Here is an 18,359-nt window from a genome sequence, read left to right on the forward strand (position 1 = left end):
CAAAAATGCTTCCGATATGCATATTGTAGTCAAAATAGAGATTAAGAGTTTTTTTAAACCATTTAATTAATTTAAATTGATTTGACAAATTTTGATAAATTAGAATAGATTGTTGCCCGGAGTCGGAGTCGACCTTTTTTTCACGACTCCGGCTCCGACTCCAGCAAAATTTGCTAGACTCCGACTCCGAAGCCCTGGTATGACCCAGGACTTACATTTGCAGTAGTAAAGGTGTGAACAGAATGAAATACGCCACTTTTTTCCCGCTCAGTTTCATGTAAAAGATTAAAGGCCAAGTACTACCTAATTCAAATGCTGCATAATTCATTTGAATTAGGTAGTACTTGACCTTTCATCTTTTATATGAAACTGAACTGGAAAAAAGTGGCGTATTTCATTGTGTTTCTACCTTAAAGGTGAGAACACAATGAGAAATTCATGCTTATCCAAGCCTGAATTTGTGTAGAAGAATAAAGAAATCCAAAATCGCATTTGAATTAGGTAGTACCTGGCCTTTATTCCCCTACATGATATTGAGCGTGAAGCAATCAACAAAGTTCAATGTATTTTAACCTTAAGAGTTTTTTGTTGTAGGTCCGTGTTTAGACACACAAATTTCACGGGAAAGTAAATTCCCTGACTATAATATAAACATGGCCTAATGTAAACGTACTATAAGGCCTGAATTCGCCTTCTGTGTTAAACAAATGCTTCTTCTTCCCCTGGTTGTGTCTGAGAGAAATAAACAAATGCTTCTTCTTCCCCTGGTTGTGTCTGAGAGAAATAAACAAATGCTTCTTCTTCCCCTGGTTGTGTCTGAGAGAAATAAACAAATGCTTCTTCTTCCCCTGGTTGTGTCTGAGAGAAATAAACAAATGCTTAAACTAGCATTTGTTTAATTATTTTCATCTCGAACGACATTTGTTAGTCAAAATTAATCCTGAAAAAATATAAGTTATAAAACCCCATTCGCCTTGGGTAGGGGTTTTGTTGTAGCAATTCGCCGCCAGCAGCAAATGAATATGTGATGCACAGTACCATTTCAGTCGGAGAGCATTTTGAATTCTGTTTTGAAACCAGAGTTTCTCTCTTGTGTTTGTTGTATTCCAATATATCCAATGTAGTTTACGAATACACTGCACATCTTAGTTTCTTAGTTGTTCATTGGACATCAATATCGTCGGTTGCTCGGTTTCAATTGTGAGTGAATATTAAATTTTCAATTATTTTTTTTGGAAATACTTGTATTTTTGTGCTATATAATGCAAATGTTATGTTTATGTATAATTGTGTATCGATATGTGTAATTATTAAAAATTGAGAATCGTGTTTGGAATATTTAATCAAGTACAGACCCATGCATGTACACAATAGGTCTGTTCGATAACCCAAAATGTTGTACAAACTTTTGCAAAATATTGTTCTATAATAAACTTGTTCAGTAAAAGAGAACTGAGAAGTACTTGCGAGTACTTGCAAGTACTTTTCACTTGCGAAGTTTCGAACAGACCTAATATATTTATCTAGCTAATAGTACTTTTATATATAACCGGATTTAACAAACCCCCTGGGTTTCAAATGTCAATTCCTTTGTGTATACGTCAAATAAATCCTCATTGAGAAGGTTAACCCTGCAAAAAGGCTATAACATAAACATGGACTAACGTGTTCATTGTGAACTACATTCAATCTAAAAAGTCTACCTGTGGTCCTATTTGTATCTGGAGTATCTGTCTACTCATTTGTGACGGCTTCAAAAGGTGATATACATATGCCAGTTTTATCTTCTAAATATTTGAATGAAATACATTCATTAAATGGTCGTACATATGTATGTATATGCAGCGAATTAAATACCCTGACACAAGTTCGCCATATTGACTCTATTGACGTTCGATCCATAACATATGTATATTCATATCAAATGTGTGCGTTAAAATTATTAGCGCATGAATTAACATAAGCCAAAATATCATGGATATCATTCGCTCAGTAGTGCGATATTTCAAGATTCACCAAAAATCGGTAAAATCAAAATGCTTATAATTTCGGTAATTAACGAAATTTGTCGGTAAGTTAGCAACTAAAAGTTATCGCTAAGGACTACCGATAGCAATAGTGTTGACAACTTTTAATTATACTTTTCATTCATAATTTTGCGTTTTAATTTTACCGATTTTTGTCGGTAACCAATGGATTTCAGATGAGTTTTCATTTGACGTATGCACAAAGGGATTGACAGTTGAAATCGAGTGGATTTCGTAAATGTAAACCAAACATTAGAGAATCCCACTACGGATCGGACTTTGTGTAAAATTACGTAATAAGGATAAGCCATGGATTCCTGATATCGTATGTCAAAATGCGTTATCGGCCAAGTATCGGGATAAAAACATTATTTCACCCAGCTAAGGGGTAGTTTACACTATATGTGAATGTCATATGACACGAAATAAAAACATTCCATATCTACCCACGCAGGCAATGTGGAGACGTAATTTTATTACATTTTTGCTGGTGTGGACGCACAAAGTAAATGGAGTAAGGAAAATCCCCAATATTGTACATATTAGCGACTATATAATGATGGAAAATTTCATGTCATATGACATTTACATATAGTGTAAACTACCCCTAAGTGTGAATTGAAATATTTATTGTTGTCGTTGTTACAATGACTGCTTACTTTTACGATAGCCTTTCTGTGTTGAGTATTTGTAGATGCATTGCATGTTACTTAAGTCAAGTGCTATGCCCTGACATTCGACACCTAGTGTATGTCACTTTGTATGCAAACGGAATAAGAAACACACAGTAATAAAATTGTTCATTGCTTTGTGATTGTGTGGAACTCTTGTTGTTTATACAAACAAAACCATAATTTTTGATGACTCCAAGTAATTGAATCCATTTTTAAGTTTATGCTTCGTTTTTTTTTTGCTGATTATTATTGAGAAGAAAGGAAGTTTCTTCGAAAGAGTTTACCAATAATAGAAAAGTATTATGCATTTATTTACAGCTGGGCAAATAGCATGGAAGAATGTTGATTTGTTCATTGTGTTTCATGATTCACAAAATACTCAGGTTAAAGTCCAGTTTTTATCAGTTTTAAATTTAGAACGATGTGGTGATCTGACGTGATCGTCTGATTTGGTTTTCCACTAACTATCAATCTATGTAGATAAGCTTCCTTGCAAAGAAAATTGAAAGTCATGGAAGGGGGATTCGCTATTTCATTGACTTTTATGGTGGATCACAAACGCAGTAAGTAGTAAAAAACGCACTGTTCGTCCGGTACATTTTAACAGCACTTATACCCTAGACAGACGGCAGCGTTAATTTGCATTAACTGCCTTAATTCAAATTAATTCGTGCATTATCCACATTCTTAATGCACAAAATCAAAGGAAATTTAAACTGAATTTAGCAATTTCAATATGGCAATGCTGTTGAAAATCAATTGTCTTTTGTCAAATTTCCATGTTTAAGAAAATAAAAAGGGAAAGCAAATCAGCAATTTTCGCGTATCTTCCATGGTTTAATAAGAAAGGTTAGCCAAAGCTTTATGTCAATTTAAATTTTTTCATTCGAGTATGCCTAAAACTTCAAAACAATATAAACAAACTGTGTATGTGTGTGGGGTGTTTGAATAATATGCCAAACAATTTTAAAAACAATCGAATTCAATGATTTTTAAAATTGTTTTTAGACCATTTGTATGGAAGAAATTGGTGAGATTTGCATTGAAACAATCAGTTTATCATATTCACAACTCGATTATGTGGAGAAATTTTAACTCTTCATTCATTTTTCGCGTTTTTTAAAAAATGCTCAAAAAGTGCATTGTAAACAAACCCACTTGTTGCTTTTATTTTGAAGTTTTAGGAATTCAAGAAAAACAAGGGCTCTATAGATTTTTTTCATTTAAATCTACCTCTTTACTTATACCATGGTATCTTCAAAATAAGTAGTGGTCTTTCGCGAGTAGAATAGCAGCTAATCGTTTTTCACGCCTTTTGACAAATCTCTTTTTCAAATTTTTATTTTCACAAAAAATTTCATTACCACCATACCAATTCCATCGAAAATTATATCTTCCTCAAATGTTTTTTAAAGTTTTGCAATATTTTTTTAATATTAAAAAGACTCAAAAATATCGCGAATAAATTAAATTTATTTTTGCTTCATCGTGGTGAAAAGATCAAAGGTAGAAAGTGTATTTGTTTCGCATATTTTGGCGAACTTTTGTAAAGCTTTATGAAATGGTCTGCTGGGTACAAACAAACAACACAAACAGCTGTTTCATCGTCTGTCAGGGTGAAAAATTAATTCAAATTAGGACATTTTTAATGCAAATTAACTCTGCCATCTGTCTAGGGTATTACAGAGGGGGTACAACATTTGTTAATATGTGTGGTATTTCGTTAAATTTGAAAAAATAAAGCCCTAATAAATATGTGCCTTTTGATTTTAAAAACAAAAGACTGAAACAGCTTTACCTTTTTCAATGAATTTCCAGCGACCCCAAAAATTTTTGCAAGAATTCTACCTTCTGCGAGAAATTATCCATTTGGTGGAATGATATTGTTACGGAATTAGGTTTAACTAATCTCCGTGTAGACGTTGTTTTATTCCCCGATACGATTTGTACCAAATAAAACAGGGTTCGTTTTAGATTACGTTTCTACAATGCTTTATTTACTTTATTACACTTATTCAGAACCGACTTTAATTACAAAGCACACAGCAAGTCTCTAGTTAGCACGCAGCTCTTATTTAACCGATCTGTTCAGTTCAACGCTTAAAAGACAACTACTCCGTCATTGCCATTTCCCCGGTATTTTATACCCCAAAGTCTCCCTGTTCTAGAGTCCTCCAGAACACATATGGCAACATCTCGAATCTGTGCCGAACACACAGACGCACATTCGCACTAAGCGAACAACCATACTCACATACATACATGGGGGAATACAATTGGACCACAAGCACAGTAATGACGTAACAACAACAAACAAGTGCAAAGAAGTAACAAACTAAACAATAATTACATGATTATGGCAAAACAAAATAAAAGCACATTAATGAAAGGTAAAGTAACAGCTAGAATAATGAAGAGAGTTCTACATGGTAGTTGTTGTTGCTTAAATAAAGTAACTGCGTAATAAAAACTTTACGTTACAATTCAAATTTTTAAATTAACGGAAATTAAACTAAACTAACTTAAACCTATCAGTTACATTCGTAACAATATGGAAACATTCAAATTGAAAATGAAACGAATTTTCATTGATGTTTTTCAAAATATTTAATGAAATGCAAGGCAAATTTATAGAAGGTATGTGCATGAATGGGGGGCCGCCGTGGTGCAATGGTTAGCACGTCCGCGTTGCACTCAGAAGGTCTGCGGATCGAATCCCAGGCCAAGCAACATCAAAAAAATTTAATAAATAATAAAACTAAACGGTGGCATATTTCCCCCTCAGTATGTAATGCTGGCGACATTTCCTGAGTATTTAAGCCATGAACAACTTCTCTTCAAGTGGTGCCGTAAGACACGCCGTTTGGACTCGGCAATAAAAAGAGAGAAGTCTCCCTTGTCCCTTCGGGGATGGTGTGGGAACATATCGACACCTCCAAATAATAGTATGCTAAGTCTAAAAAGTGAGTTTTGCAGGAGAAGCTCTCAAAGTTTGGAAATTTTTTTGAACTTCAGTACTATGCTAAGTCAATATTTGTTTATAACTCTGTTCGGATTGACCGATCATTACCAAAATTAGACAGATTTTAAGTTAAAGGACGTTCGACACCTCCAAATAATAGTTTGCTAATTCTAAAAAGTGAGTTTTGCAGGAGAAGCTCTCCTCAAAGTTTGGAAATTTCTTTGACCTTCAGTGCTATGCTAAGTAAATATTTGTTTATAACTTCTGTTCGGATTGTCCAATCATTACCAAAATTTGACAGAGTTTAAGTTAAAGGACGTTAAATATAAAAATGTAAAGAACTTGAAAACATGCTAAGTCGACTTAGCATACTATTGTTTGGAGGCGTCGATATGTATGTATGTATGTGGTTGTTGTTGCTTAAATAAAGTAACCGCGTAATAAAACTTTACGTTACAATTCAAATTTTTAAATTAACGGAAATTAAACTAAATTAACTTAAACCTATCAGTTACATTCGTAACAGTATGTTCTAAAAAGTTGTTTATTGAGATCTAAAGGCCTTCGTGCTTCTGATAAAAGAATAAAAAAGAAAAGGGCAACCCAGTTCGAAATTTGCTCGGCCTCCTTTAAGGCCTGCGTACATAAGCTGCTCTGCCTGATTGCCTTGCTTTTCTGCTTAATTTTTGACATAATAAAAATAAAAGAATAAAGAAGGCCGAGGAAATTTCGAACTGGGTTGCCTTTTCTTTTTTTATTCTTTTATCAGAAGTAAGCAAGGTAAGCAGGCAAGGCAGCTTATGTACGCAGGCCTTAATTCTTTTATTTTTATTATGTCAAAAATGAAGCAGGAAAGCAAGGCAACCAGGCAAAACAGCTTATGTACCCAGGCCTTAAAGTATATTTTTGTAGCTGGATGTTTGATTCAATTTTGATCGGTTTGATATCTGTAGACCAAAGTCCGAGAAAAAATTATAACGGAAATTTGACCTTGACGATTTTGAAATTGAAGATGAGTTCGAATGGATTTCATGTGTTCACAATTATTATTCTTTAGGATGAGAGCTAAAACTTTGATTTTACGTGTAATCCGAAATTCCAAGCGGTTTAGAAGGTATGTGCCTGACAAAATGATCTGTTTTGACATCAAAGTCTCAGGTCTTTGGGGGCCCATAACCGCGGAAGTTGAAGTGATAGGGAAAAACGCCGAGATACGTGTCTTCTTACTTTTCGTCTTCTAACACGCTGTGGTGTCAGAATGTGGTTAATAAACCATGACTCAAAAAATGACAGACAGTGTTATTGTGTCTTGGGCGTGAACTTTGCGTTGGCTCAAATCCCTCACGAAATTGTTCTGAAGAAACGTCTCCATATGTGGTGTCATAATATGCGAGGCAGTGCTTTCGGACTCGAAGAAACTTTCATTGATATGAGGGAGGTCTTCCCGTTTTATTTTCAACCTGTAAATTATTGTACCATGAGTATGTCTCATCATTTGTTTCATATTAGTATAAAAATATGGAATAAATAACGATTTTATTAATTTTTTAGGGCTGTACGATTATGAACTTTGCAAACTGTACATTTCGTTTCAATTCAACTATATGAAATCGAACAAATGTCAAGCTCGGGACACAGCCAATCCGGTGTGACGGTGTGACACCACCCAATATAAAATCGAATCGTAGATGTAATCTATGAAATTGTCATGTACGACAACTTGCATGACCATGTCTTGCATTGTGCCTTGGCAACAAATCCAAAAATGTTCAAAAAGCTAGCTTTGAAATTATTGTACATGTTTTGTAAAGCGGTCCATCTAATTGGCTTACCGACGAATTCCTTCTGTACGTGTGTGTTTGATAAGTGTGTAGCAAAGCATTCAATAAGCCTTCGATCTGCAACCGAAAACTTAAACATTTCATAAAAAATGTATGAACTTAAAGTTTGGTTATTTCTTCACAAACACAATGTGTGTTCGTTTACTCAAAATTTGTACGAATTATTACTGGAAGTTGTTCGTTTACTGTACAGTACAATGCAAAAGACCTTAAGGCCTCCGTACATAAGCTGCTCTGCCTGATTGCCTTGCTTTCCTGCTTCATTTTTGACATAATATAAATAAAAGAATAAAGAAGGCCGAGCAAATTTCGAACTGGGTTGCCCTTTTATTTTTTATTCTTTTATCAGAAGTAAGCAAGGTAAGCAGGCAAGGCAGCTTATGTACGCAGGCCTTAAGTCGTTTACTGGATTTGTACAATTTTGTACAAACGAACACACTTATCCGGATTTAACAAACCGACTGGGTTTTAAATGTCAATTCCATTGCTTATATGTCAAACAAATCCTTATAAAAAGCTCTAATATAAACAGCATATTACAATGTTCTGTTTTTAAAATAGCTTTTGACAATTTTGAAAATAAACCATATTAAAAACTATTTTGATTTTCCTCAATCCATAAAATTCACAACCACCATGGTGTAATAATATAAGATGTGAGTGACAATCATACGGTTTGAACTTTTTTTATAAACTGAATTGTCAGAATATATTAGGATCTACCCCGAATCAAGGCATAAGGTAAATACATGAGTTACAACAACTAACAAATTTACAAAAACAACATTGTTGTTATTGAAAATTAATTGTCAAATATAAATATTGAATAATAGGGTCGTTCCAAAAATTTGTTAAGGAAAAACATAAATACATTTTGAAAATCCTCTTAAATAGAACAAATTTGAATCAAAATTTAAATATAAAGCATACAGAACTGTCGTAAGTCATTGTTATTACACGTTTACGGAGAAAAGAAGAATTTTATGGTAGCAAATTTCGAAGTTTCAAATTTCATGAGTAGACCCTATTACATTTTGAAAACTAAATTTACAAAAAAAAGTAAGAATACAGCTGATTGTCACTTCTACCTTGTATAAATATGCCTTGCCCCGAATATTCCAACATTTAATAAATAGATTTCCAATCTGTTTTATTCAGTGCCGCATAGTAAATACATATGTATATGAAGTGTAGAATGTATCACTATTGGTCTGTTCCAGTACTGCAAGAATCTACTAATTTTTACTATTTTTTCGATAACATAAAGGAAAAAATGTTATCATAGTAAAATGTAGTAGTAGCAATAATTGCTCTGTTCCAGAACCTGCAAGAAGCTACCATTTTTTTACTACGATAACATTTTTTCCATTATGTTATCGGAAAAAATAGTAAAAATTAGTAGATTCTTGCAGTACTGGAACAGACCATATGTATAGAGTAAATTCGATGCCAATTAAAATTAAATTTTAAATCTTTTCATTTATTTCCTGGATATTTTTCTGAACTATTTTGGAAAAACCCTAGTATTCAAATTTTGCCATTGACATTTAATTCCCATAAAATCATGTTGTTATTGTAAAATTTTAGTTGTTGTAATTCATGCAAACACCTTTCTTTTTACACACGATTCTCAAATTTTGAAAAATTTACACATACTACTACAAATATTGACAACAAAATTTTATAGTGTATGGGCCGCTCAATAAATTTAATATTAGGTGTTTTTTTTACTTGATAACACTGTGCAACAAAATTCAATTTTTTTCAAAATGATGGGAAAAATCGAGTAGATTATGAAAGTAGAGTCAAAAATATGAGACACGTGTATCGGCGTTTTAAAAGTTTACGTCGGAAAGTAACGAAAATAGGCGGGGCAAGTTCCGCCCATTATTATTTTTTCGAAATATTCGAGTTAAGATATCTTTGAATCCTTGCATTTCAGGTATATAGTGTCTTTGGCAACTTTACAGAAGAGAATGTAGGCAGTATTTCTGTTAAAAATTTTAACCCTCATGCGGTTCATCAAAGGGGTCTTTTTGGTCCTTTTTTCAAAAATCTTTCAAAAACTCCTTAAAAATGTGATTGTATCAAATCCAAATATTCTACAAAATTGTTCGCCATAAAATTTTACTATAGGTCTCAGAATACACCAAATCTGTAACTCTTGTCTAATCGCCAGGAATCTCTAAAAATGAAAAACACGTTTTAGGGTTAAAGTCGGACTTCATCTGAGTTTATTTAAAATTGTCCCACAAAACATAAATTTAGAGAGATGATGTCAGAGACAAAAATATTCTTCATCAAATTTCACTATGGGTCACCAAAGAAATGAAATGTATATTTACATTTTATAGCATGAAAATATCAGTGTCAATTTTGCTGAAAAAACCTGAAAATATTTCCCAATTTTTTTGATGAAAAATTTTTCCTTCTTTTTTCGAGTTGGTACATGGATGTAATATGAAACTTGGTTATAGGTGAAAAGTGTCAAAGGATGAAAAATTCTACACAAAATTTCACAGTGAGTTTCAAAATAAACGATATATCTATGTATACTATTTCCTTAAAAAATTAGATTACAAATTTATATATATTAGGATCAAATTATATGTTTTAATTTTGGACTGTTAATTTTACATAATTCCATACTGGATTAAAATCTAGCAAAGTCTTTTTCTTTTTGGGAATATTGTTAAAGAAAGAAATGTTCCAAATGAAATTTCGTTATGGGTCTCTGAATAAAAGAAATCTGTAACCATAGCATATAACATTCTTAGCATCACTTGTTTTTGATATATATGTTTTAGAGCCATATTTCCCAATTTTCATAGAGATTGTCCTTGCGATTGGATACTGTAAATATCATATTGATGGTTTTTCGTTGTGAATTTATACAGAAGATGTTGTGCGTTCCATTCATAATGCATTTGAAATATTTGTGGCTCATATATATTTGGAATATAAAAAAACCCACATTGAACCTGTCCAAATTGCGCATTTTTAGTACTTTCAACTTAAATTCCGTACTTTGGATAAGCCATTGGTTGCTTATATTGTAAGTGAAAATACATTAGAGGTCTACGTCTATGGTCAAGTGAAAATATAGGTGTCATATGGGCTCTCACATGCACAATTTGGTGTGGTCCAAAAAACTACAATGATGGGGCTAACTCCTACTTTGGTGGCATTTTGGATTTGATACAATCATGTTTTTAAGGAGTTTTTGAAAGATTTTTGAAAAAATGACCAAAAAGGCCCCTTTGATGAACCGCATGAGGGTTAAAATTTTTAACAAAGATTTGCCCACATACTCCTCTGTAAAGTTGCCAAAGACACTATATACCTGAAATGCAAGTATTCAAAGACTCGAATATTTCGAAAAAATTAAAAATGGGCGGAACTTGCCCCGCCTATTTTGGTTACTTTCGGACGTAAACTTTTAAAACGCCGATACACGTGTCTCATATTTTTGGCTCTACTTTCATAATTTACTCGATTTTCCTCGTCATTTTTGTTGTAATTGCACGGTGTATTCAGGAGTCGGAATAACCAAAAAGCTTATGTGGAGAAAAGTCAACGTTTGAAGAAGAAAAGATCTCCTTTATATTTATATAGATGTAAAGTATGTATGGCGTAAGTGGGTAAACAACCGAGATATCGCAAAAGTCAGGAATATATCCAATTTTTACATTTTTTGTAATCACGCTTAGGTTGGAATTTTGATAGGATAGTAACGAAATTTTGGGGGTAGATGGGCCCCACAGAAAAAGAAGCCTATTGACTTTGGTGATAGTCGGATAATATTAAGGGGTCGGAATGGGGAAAAACTCGAGTGGAGACAAATTCAAAGTTCTATTCTTTGTAAATACATCGGCTTCTAGTAGGGTTATTCAACGGCAAAGACTGTCAATAGAAGATGCAGATATAACCTTTACATTGGTGTAAAGTAGGTTGGCGAAGGTGGTCAAACAATCCAATTCACCAATTTTTTTGCAATCACGCTACAGGTCGTAATTTTGATCGGATGGTCAGAAATTTTGGCTGCCTATGGAGGTCCCAGAGAGAAAGAGGCATATTGTGAGTGATTGTCGGATTATATTCCCTAAAAGAAATGTTTACCAATGAAAAGCTTATGCACAGGGGTAGTGGTGTAGGGTATCACATGGTCGGTATCGCCCCGCCTATAGGCTTTGCTCACTTGTTAAAATATTTGTTTATTTAGAATTTCAGTGTTAGGAATTGAATTACAGTGTAAAGTAACAAATAGTAATAATAGTAAAAAAATAATAAAAAAATAAATAATAAATAATAGTAAAAAATATATAAAATAATTAAAAGGTTAACAGAAATATTTATCAGAAAAAATAACGATAACATGACATGTTTCACTGAAATTTTAGTCATACTTACAAAATTTAATTTAATATAAAAGTAGGCTTTAACAATGTTTTTAATCTATTGACTTTCTTGGATGTTTAAAATATATTTTAAAAATAATAAATAAATAAAAAATATGTCATTCCCCACAATGCAAACCAAAAAAAAGTTTTAAAATTGTATTTCTTTTGTTGAGTTCCAAAAATATACAACAACCGATTGTTGTGTTGAAAGCGCAACTAAAGAGCTATTAATTTATTATTATTAATATTTATTAATTTGTTGTTTTTTTATTTTCAAATATTTATCTTATTTATTATTAAATATTATTTATTATTAAATATTTTCGTATCAAAGAGTAAAATCTCTCTTATACCCCGTTTATATATACACGGATTTAACAAACCGACTGGGTTTTAAATGTCAATTCCATTGCTTATATTTCAAACAAATCCTCATAAAGAAGGTTAACCCTGCAAAAAGTTCTAATATAAACAGCATATTATAGTACGTTTATATATAAACGGATTTAGCAAACCCACTGGGTTTTAAATGTCAATTCCATTACATAAACGTCAAACAAATCCTGATAATGAAGGTTAACCCCCCAAAAAGCTCTAATATGTATAAACAGCTGGGGGGTTAACCTTCATTATCAGGATTTGTTTGACGTATATGTAATGAAATTGACATTTAAAACCCAGTGGGTTTGTTAAATCCGGTCATATATAAACGTACTATTACTCTCTGAAAAGAAGTTACTGAATAATTATTACTGAAAAAGTAAAAAGACACATTATAAAATTATACAATTTGGAAACCGCGTCTCTCACTTTTCGGCTTTCCCAAAAAACATAAAGGTCTGCGTACATAAGCTGCCTTGCCTGCTTACCTTGCTTACTTCTGATGAAAGAATAAAAAAGAAAAGGGCAACCCAGTTCGAAATTTGCTCGGCCTTCTTTATTCTTTTATTTTTATTATGTCAGAAATGAAGCAGCAAATCAAGGCAATCAGGCAAGGCAGCTTATGTACGCAGGCCTTAAGAACAAAAATATTTGCAAATCATCATGATAGCTTTGTTCCTTTACTTTTTTAATGGTAAAAGTATTGTAACAGAAAGTAATGATGAATTTTAAGCCATTGGGGTAGTACTCCATGATTAATTTAGACATGCCCCCATTATTACAAGTCTTCTTTTGTTATATTTTAAATTTACCGAACAGATTTAGAGCGTTTCGCTTAACTTAAAGGAAAAAGTGACGATTGAATTTAATGGAGAAGCTTCTTGGCATTAACTTTCAATGTAAAAATTATATTTTTAATCCCTCCAAATTGGTTTATTTTGCGTTTTCAAATCCATTAGATAGTAAAATAACACATATATGGCCTGTTCCCGTACTTTACAAAGTGGTAAAAGTCGTAAACGATTTTCATATAAATTTTGTGTACGGGAACGCAAAATGTGTAAAAGTGGTAAAAATTGTAAAAACTTTTTAGTTCTGGAACAGAGCTATAATAATGGCCCATAAGTCCCAATTTACATTGGGCGAGTTTACTTGCGGCAATTGTCAGTTTGTAGGTGAGAGAGGGTTCTGAGAGGCAAAGGGTTACCATATGCCTCACCTCTCTCTCCTACAAAATGACAATTGCTGCAAGTAAACTCGCCCAATGTAAATTGAGACTTATATATTTTATAATTTACCCCCTGTTTTCATGGTAGAACAAATACAAGGTAAAGTTAATACTACAACAAATACAACTCGAACAACAAACACAGTTGTATTTGTAAACAAAACAAGGAAATGTCTATAAATTATTGGAATTTAAAAAACTAATAATTTTTCACATTTGGTTCAATATTTTGGAAAACATGAATGAAAATTCGTTACATTTTCAATTTTTATGTTTCCACATCTTTCCACTAAATGCATCAATTCTCCCAGAAAGTAGAATTCTTGCAGAAAAGTTTGGGGTCGCTGGAAATTCATAGAAAAAGGAGAAGCTGTTTCAATATTTTGTTTTAGAAATCTAAGAAGCTCATGTTTATTAGGGCTTTATTTTTTTAAATTTTAAAAAAATACCTCACATATTAACAAACGTTGTATCGCCTCTACAAGCGGTGATTTACTGCGCGGCTTATCGTTCGAACTTGGAGGAGGTTACATATCATTAATATGAAGAAGTCTTTCTGGGAAATGGTTTTTTTCCGAATGATATATTTTTTTTTCTCAAAAAATATATATCCCTAATGTACATCGAAATAGAAATGAATGTATAAAATGTCATATGAAATTTGACACTAACACTACAACCCAGTTCAGTCAGCTGGGTATTGCTGCTACCTTTTCTTGTTCTACCATGCCCTGTTTTTGTAACTATTTTTTGTTCGTTCGTCTATATTCGTAATAATTTGGGAATCCCTAGCTCAGCCCCATAGTAGAACAAATATAAGGTAAAGTAAATACTACAACAAATACAACTCAACAACAACCACATTGATATTTGTTTTTGTTTGTAAACCTTAGTGTCAACGTACATGTAAACAAAACAAGGAAATGTCTATAAATTATTGGAATTTAAAAAACTAATAATTTTTCACATTTGGTTGAATATTTTGGAAAACATGAATGAAAATTCGTTACATTTTCAATTTTTATGTTTCCACATCATTCCACTAAATGCATAAATTCTCGCAGAAAGTAGAATTCTTGCAGAAAAGTTTGGGGTCGCTGGAAATTCATAGAAAAAGGAGAAGCTGTTTCAATGTTTTGTTTTAGAAATCAAAGAAGCACATGTTTATTAGGGCTTTATTTTTTTAAATTCTAACAAAATACCTCATATATTAACAAACGTTGTATCGCCTCTACAAGTGGGGATTTACTGCGCGGCTTATCGCTCGAACTTGGAGGAGGTTACATATCATTGATATGAAGAAGACTTTCTGAGAAATGTTTTTTTCCGAATGATATATTTTTTTTCTCAAAAAATATATGTCCCTAATATACATCGAAATAGAAATAAATGTATAAAATGTCATATGAAATTTGACACTAACACTACAACCCAGTTCAGTCAGCTGGGTATTGCTGCTACATTTTCTTGTTCTACCATGCTGTAAAGCGTTCCATAACCCCGAAAAGTGGCAAAACTGGAAACAATTTTTAAGAGAGTGAGATAGTCCCGGTACACACTAGCGTGAATTTCATTAAAAATTGCATGAAATTAGGCGTTTCTAAATCGAATTCCCTACTACAGCAATTTCCAAAGATGTCAATATTATAAGATAGGAAAAGTCAATTGTGAAAAATTAACTGTAGGTGGAGTTAACCTCTGTTGCTACGACATCATAGCAACATTCTGTTAAACGAAAACTGTTATTCATTGGAATATTGACAAGAAAAAGATTAAAACTCAAGTTTGACGGCATTCGCTTTTGATTTTTTCATTGAATGAACAATAAAAAAAGAAAAGAAATACATTTCACCCACAAAACACGACGTTAATGTTTTCTGCCGCGAGAAATGGGAATCAAAAACGATTGGCATTGCTGTTATCAATTCCAGTGAGTTGTGTAGCCATCTGTAACCAAAATGTGGAACTATTAGCATATGTTTTTGGAAAATGCATTTGTTCGGGTCTTTATTGCTATACGTCTTTGCAATTTCGTTATTTTACTCTACTGTGGAACTCGATCTAGAAACGCCTAAGTTCATGCGATTTTTTAATGAAATTCACGCTAGTGTGGACCGGGACATAGGAGAGAGAGCGAAAATGACTTTTTCTTCTACCACAGGTAAAAATTGGCAGAACTGATTTTTCGACTTTTGTTTGACGATTATTTCACAATGAAGAAGAAAATGGACGAAAAACAGAAGAAAAAGTCGAACGCTGACAAAACTAAATTAAAAACTGTGAAATAAAAGACGAAATTGATTTTTTATGTTTCTTTTTGATATTGCTGCCAGATCTACCATTTTTCCGTTCCTTTTCTTTTCTGGTAAAAATGTTCATGAGAGAGCAATTTTAAAACTTTTCTCTTTTACCACTCTTACCATTAAAAAGTAAAGGAACAAAGCTATAATTAGAAGCCGGAAAACATATTACATCAGCCCTGCTAGGAACGGTGAAATGTACAAATCAATTCTTTCGGTTTTTGTTGAAACATAAATAAGTGGACACTTTTTAAATGGTTTTATTTAGCTTACCCCGTTTGTTTTATTATTTATTCTTGGGTCAAATTTAGTAATTCAAATTTCACCCTCTTCCTGTCAACCGATTAATCTGAAATTTTGTATACACTTTGGATTTTGGTGACAATACAATTATGTTTATTCATTATCATTATAAATTCATGATGGCCGCCGCTACAAAATGGCGGATAACGTAGGTTTTATCAATCCCATCAATATGGGTATCAAATGAAAGGGCTCAACAAGCAGAATACAATATACTATAAATAAAAATAGGTAAAAAAAACTTTTTAAGTTAAACGCACATTAAGTCGATAATTTGTAGGGAATTGACGTGCCCCACGGTTTTATATTAGTCTAGTCTATGCATATGTTTATAATTCCCACGACTGTATCTATTTTAATATTTTTTGGTTTTTAGAACATTTATCTTAAACATTGCAATGTATGCTTAACATAAAACCGTTTAATTTAAAAAGTTTTTTTACCTATTTTTATTTAGATTATTTTTAATTTTATTCTACTGATAATTTTCTTTCTTTTCATTTTAGCTCTAGCAATGGATACAATTTCTGTAACGAAATTCCTACAAAGAGTACCTCAATATAAACGTATGCACCGAGAATTTGAATGGTACGTCCAGACGGTTGGCAATAGCTATGAATATGATGAATCGGTGTGTGATTTCAATCTTTACATGGAGAATGGCGTTTTTATGGAGCTGTTCATAAGGAAATGCCTGTGTAAACGTTTCGGTATGTGGTGCAAAGATGAAAGAGCCGAGACATTTTTGGAAAGACACAATTTTCGAGACTACTATTTGGAACAACAACTTGCAAATGCCTATGCTGCATATACAGATCCCGAAGAAAAAGCCATGAATATCGTTGAAGATATCAAATTGGTTGCTATGACACATAGTCAGAATTTTTATGAAAATGCTGGACTGGCACTGACTGACTATTCTGTCAATTATCAAAATTTAAAGGAGGTGGTGAAATTTATCAATCAGTTGCCATACAAATATTTCCAATACAAAGTACCATGTGGATTTGATTTTGGCCACTGCATTTTAAGTGGTTTGCCGGATTATGTTTTCGATGATCGAGTGTTTTGCCAAGTAGCTACCTCAAAATATCCTCGAGTTTATAGGCGTAAATTTGCCCAAGTATTATTTTATATTTTAAGTCATTATGAACAGAATGATTATGCCGAAGGAATGTCGAAAATGTACACGGTTATGATATACAATCCATTGTTGGGGAAAAATTACACTGCCGACATCCTAATGACACCAGATATGTATGAAGACTTGCAATATAGAATCGAAGGAGACATGCAAGAGGTTATTCAGTGCTACTTTTAACAAATGCATGAAGGAACATTATAAGCAGAATTAATATTATTTTTTAATTATATATTAAGGTACATACATATGTATGTAAAGATAATTGTATTAATTATAAAAAAATGAATTATTTTGTTATGCACTAAAGGTCTCGGCACATACATACGGTCCGTTGCGAGTCGGGTCGCGCGTCTGTAACAACAACCATATGACAAATATGTATGTGAGTGATGCCAGGGACCGTATGTGCCGAGCCCTTAATAAAGAAATAAAGTTTTTTTATAATCCAATATTAAACGCATTTTACACTTGTATTTAAAACAGGTATTGCGAGAATTTATTTCACAGATATTTTACGCAATTTACAACTTTAATGACGTACAGTATACAAAGCTCATATTCGTACACCACTGAAACAAATTAATAAACTCGGTATTCCATAGTTTATATGCAAATATGAAACAATTGATGGGGATTACTATATCGAAGATCGAAATGAAAAAATGTGCGAATGATAGAGGAAATGAAAATGAAATGTAAGTAAATGACGCCATGTCTTGTTTTATAAAACTACCTTGGTAATTGTGCCATGTTTAATTATTACCAAGGATATTTATATAAGGTAGAAGTGACAATCAGCTGTATTCTTACTTTTTTTTTGTAAATTTAGTTTTTAAAATGTAATAGGGTCTACTCATGAAATTTTAAACTAAACGTGGAATAAAAATTACATACGAGAGTTCTAAATGCTTTATATTTACATTTTGATTCAAATTTGTTCTATGTCCCAATTTACATTAGGCGAGTTTACTTGCGGCAATTGTCAGTTTGTGGGTGAGAGAGGGTGTTGAGAGGCAAAGGGTTACCATATGCCTCACCTCTCTCTCCATCAAACTGACAATTGCCGCAAGTAAACTCGCCTAATGTAAATTGGGACTAT

At 32.6% G+C, this 18,359-nt stretch overlaps 1 protein-coding gene across 1 annotated transcript; it reads left to right on the forward strand.

Moving 5' to 3' along the window:
- The first annotated feature begins 1,128 nt into the window (after nucleotides 1-1,128).
- LOC141401724 (uncharacterized) lies at nucleotides 1,129-17,934 on the forward strand. Its single transcript, XM_073982113.1, has 2 exons — nucleotides 1,129-1,200; nucleotides 16,623-17,934. The coding sequence occupies exon 2, from the start codon at nucleotides 16,631-16,633 to the stop codon at nucleotides 17,435-17,437; it is 807 nt and encodes a 268-aa protein (XP_073838214.1). The 5' UTR covers nucleotides 1,129-1,200; nucleotides 16,623-16,630; the 3' UTR covers nucleotides 17,438-17,934.
- The last annotated feature ends 425 nt before the right edge of the window (nucleotides 17,935-18,359 follow it).

This window comes from Musca autumnalis, unplaced genomic scaffold, assembly GCF_047663935.1.
Source record: "Musca autumnalis isolate F117 unplaced genomic scaffold, ASM4766393v1 scaffold_4, whole genome shotgun sequence".
NCBI lineage: Eukaryota > Metazoa > Arthropoda > Insecta > Diptera > Muscidae > Musca > Musca autumnalis.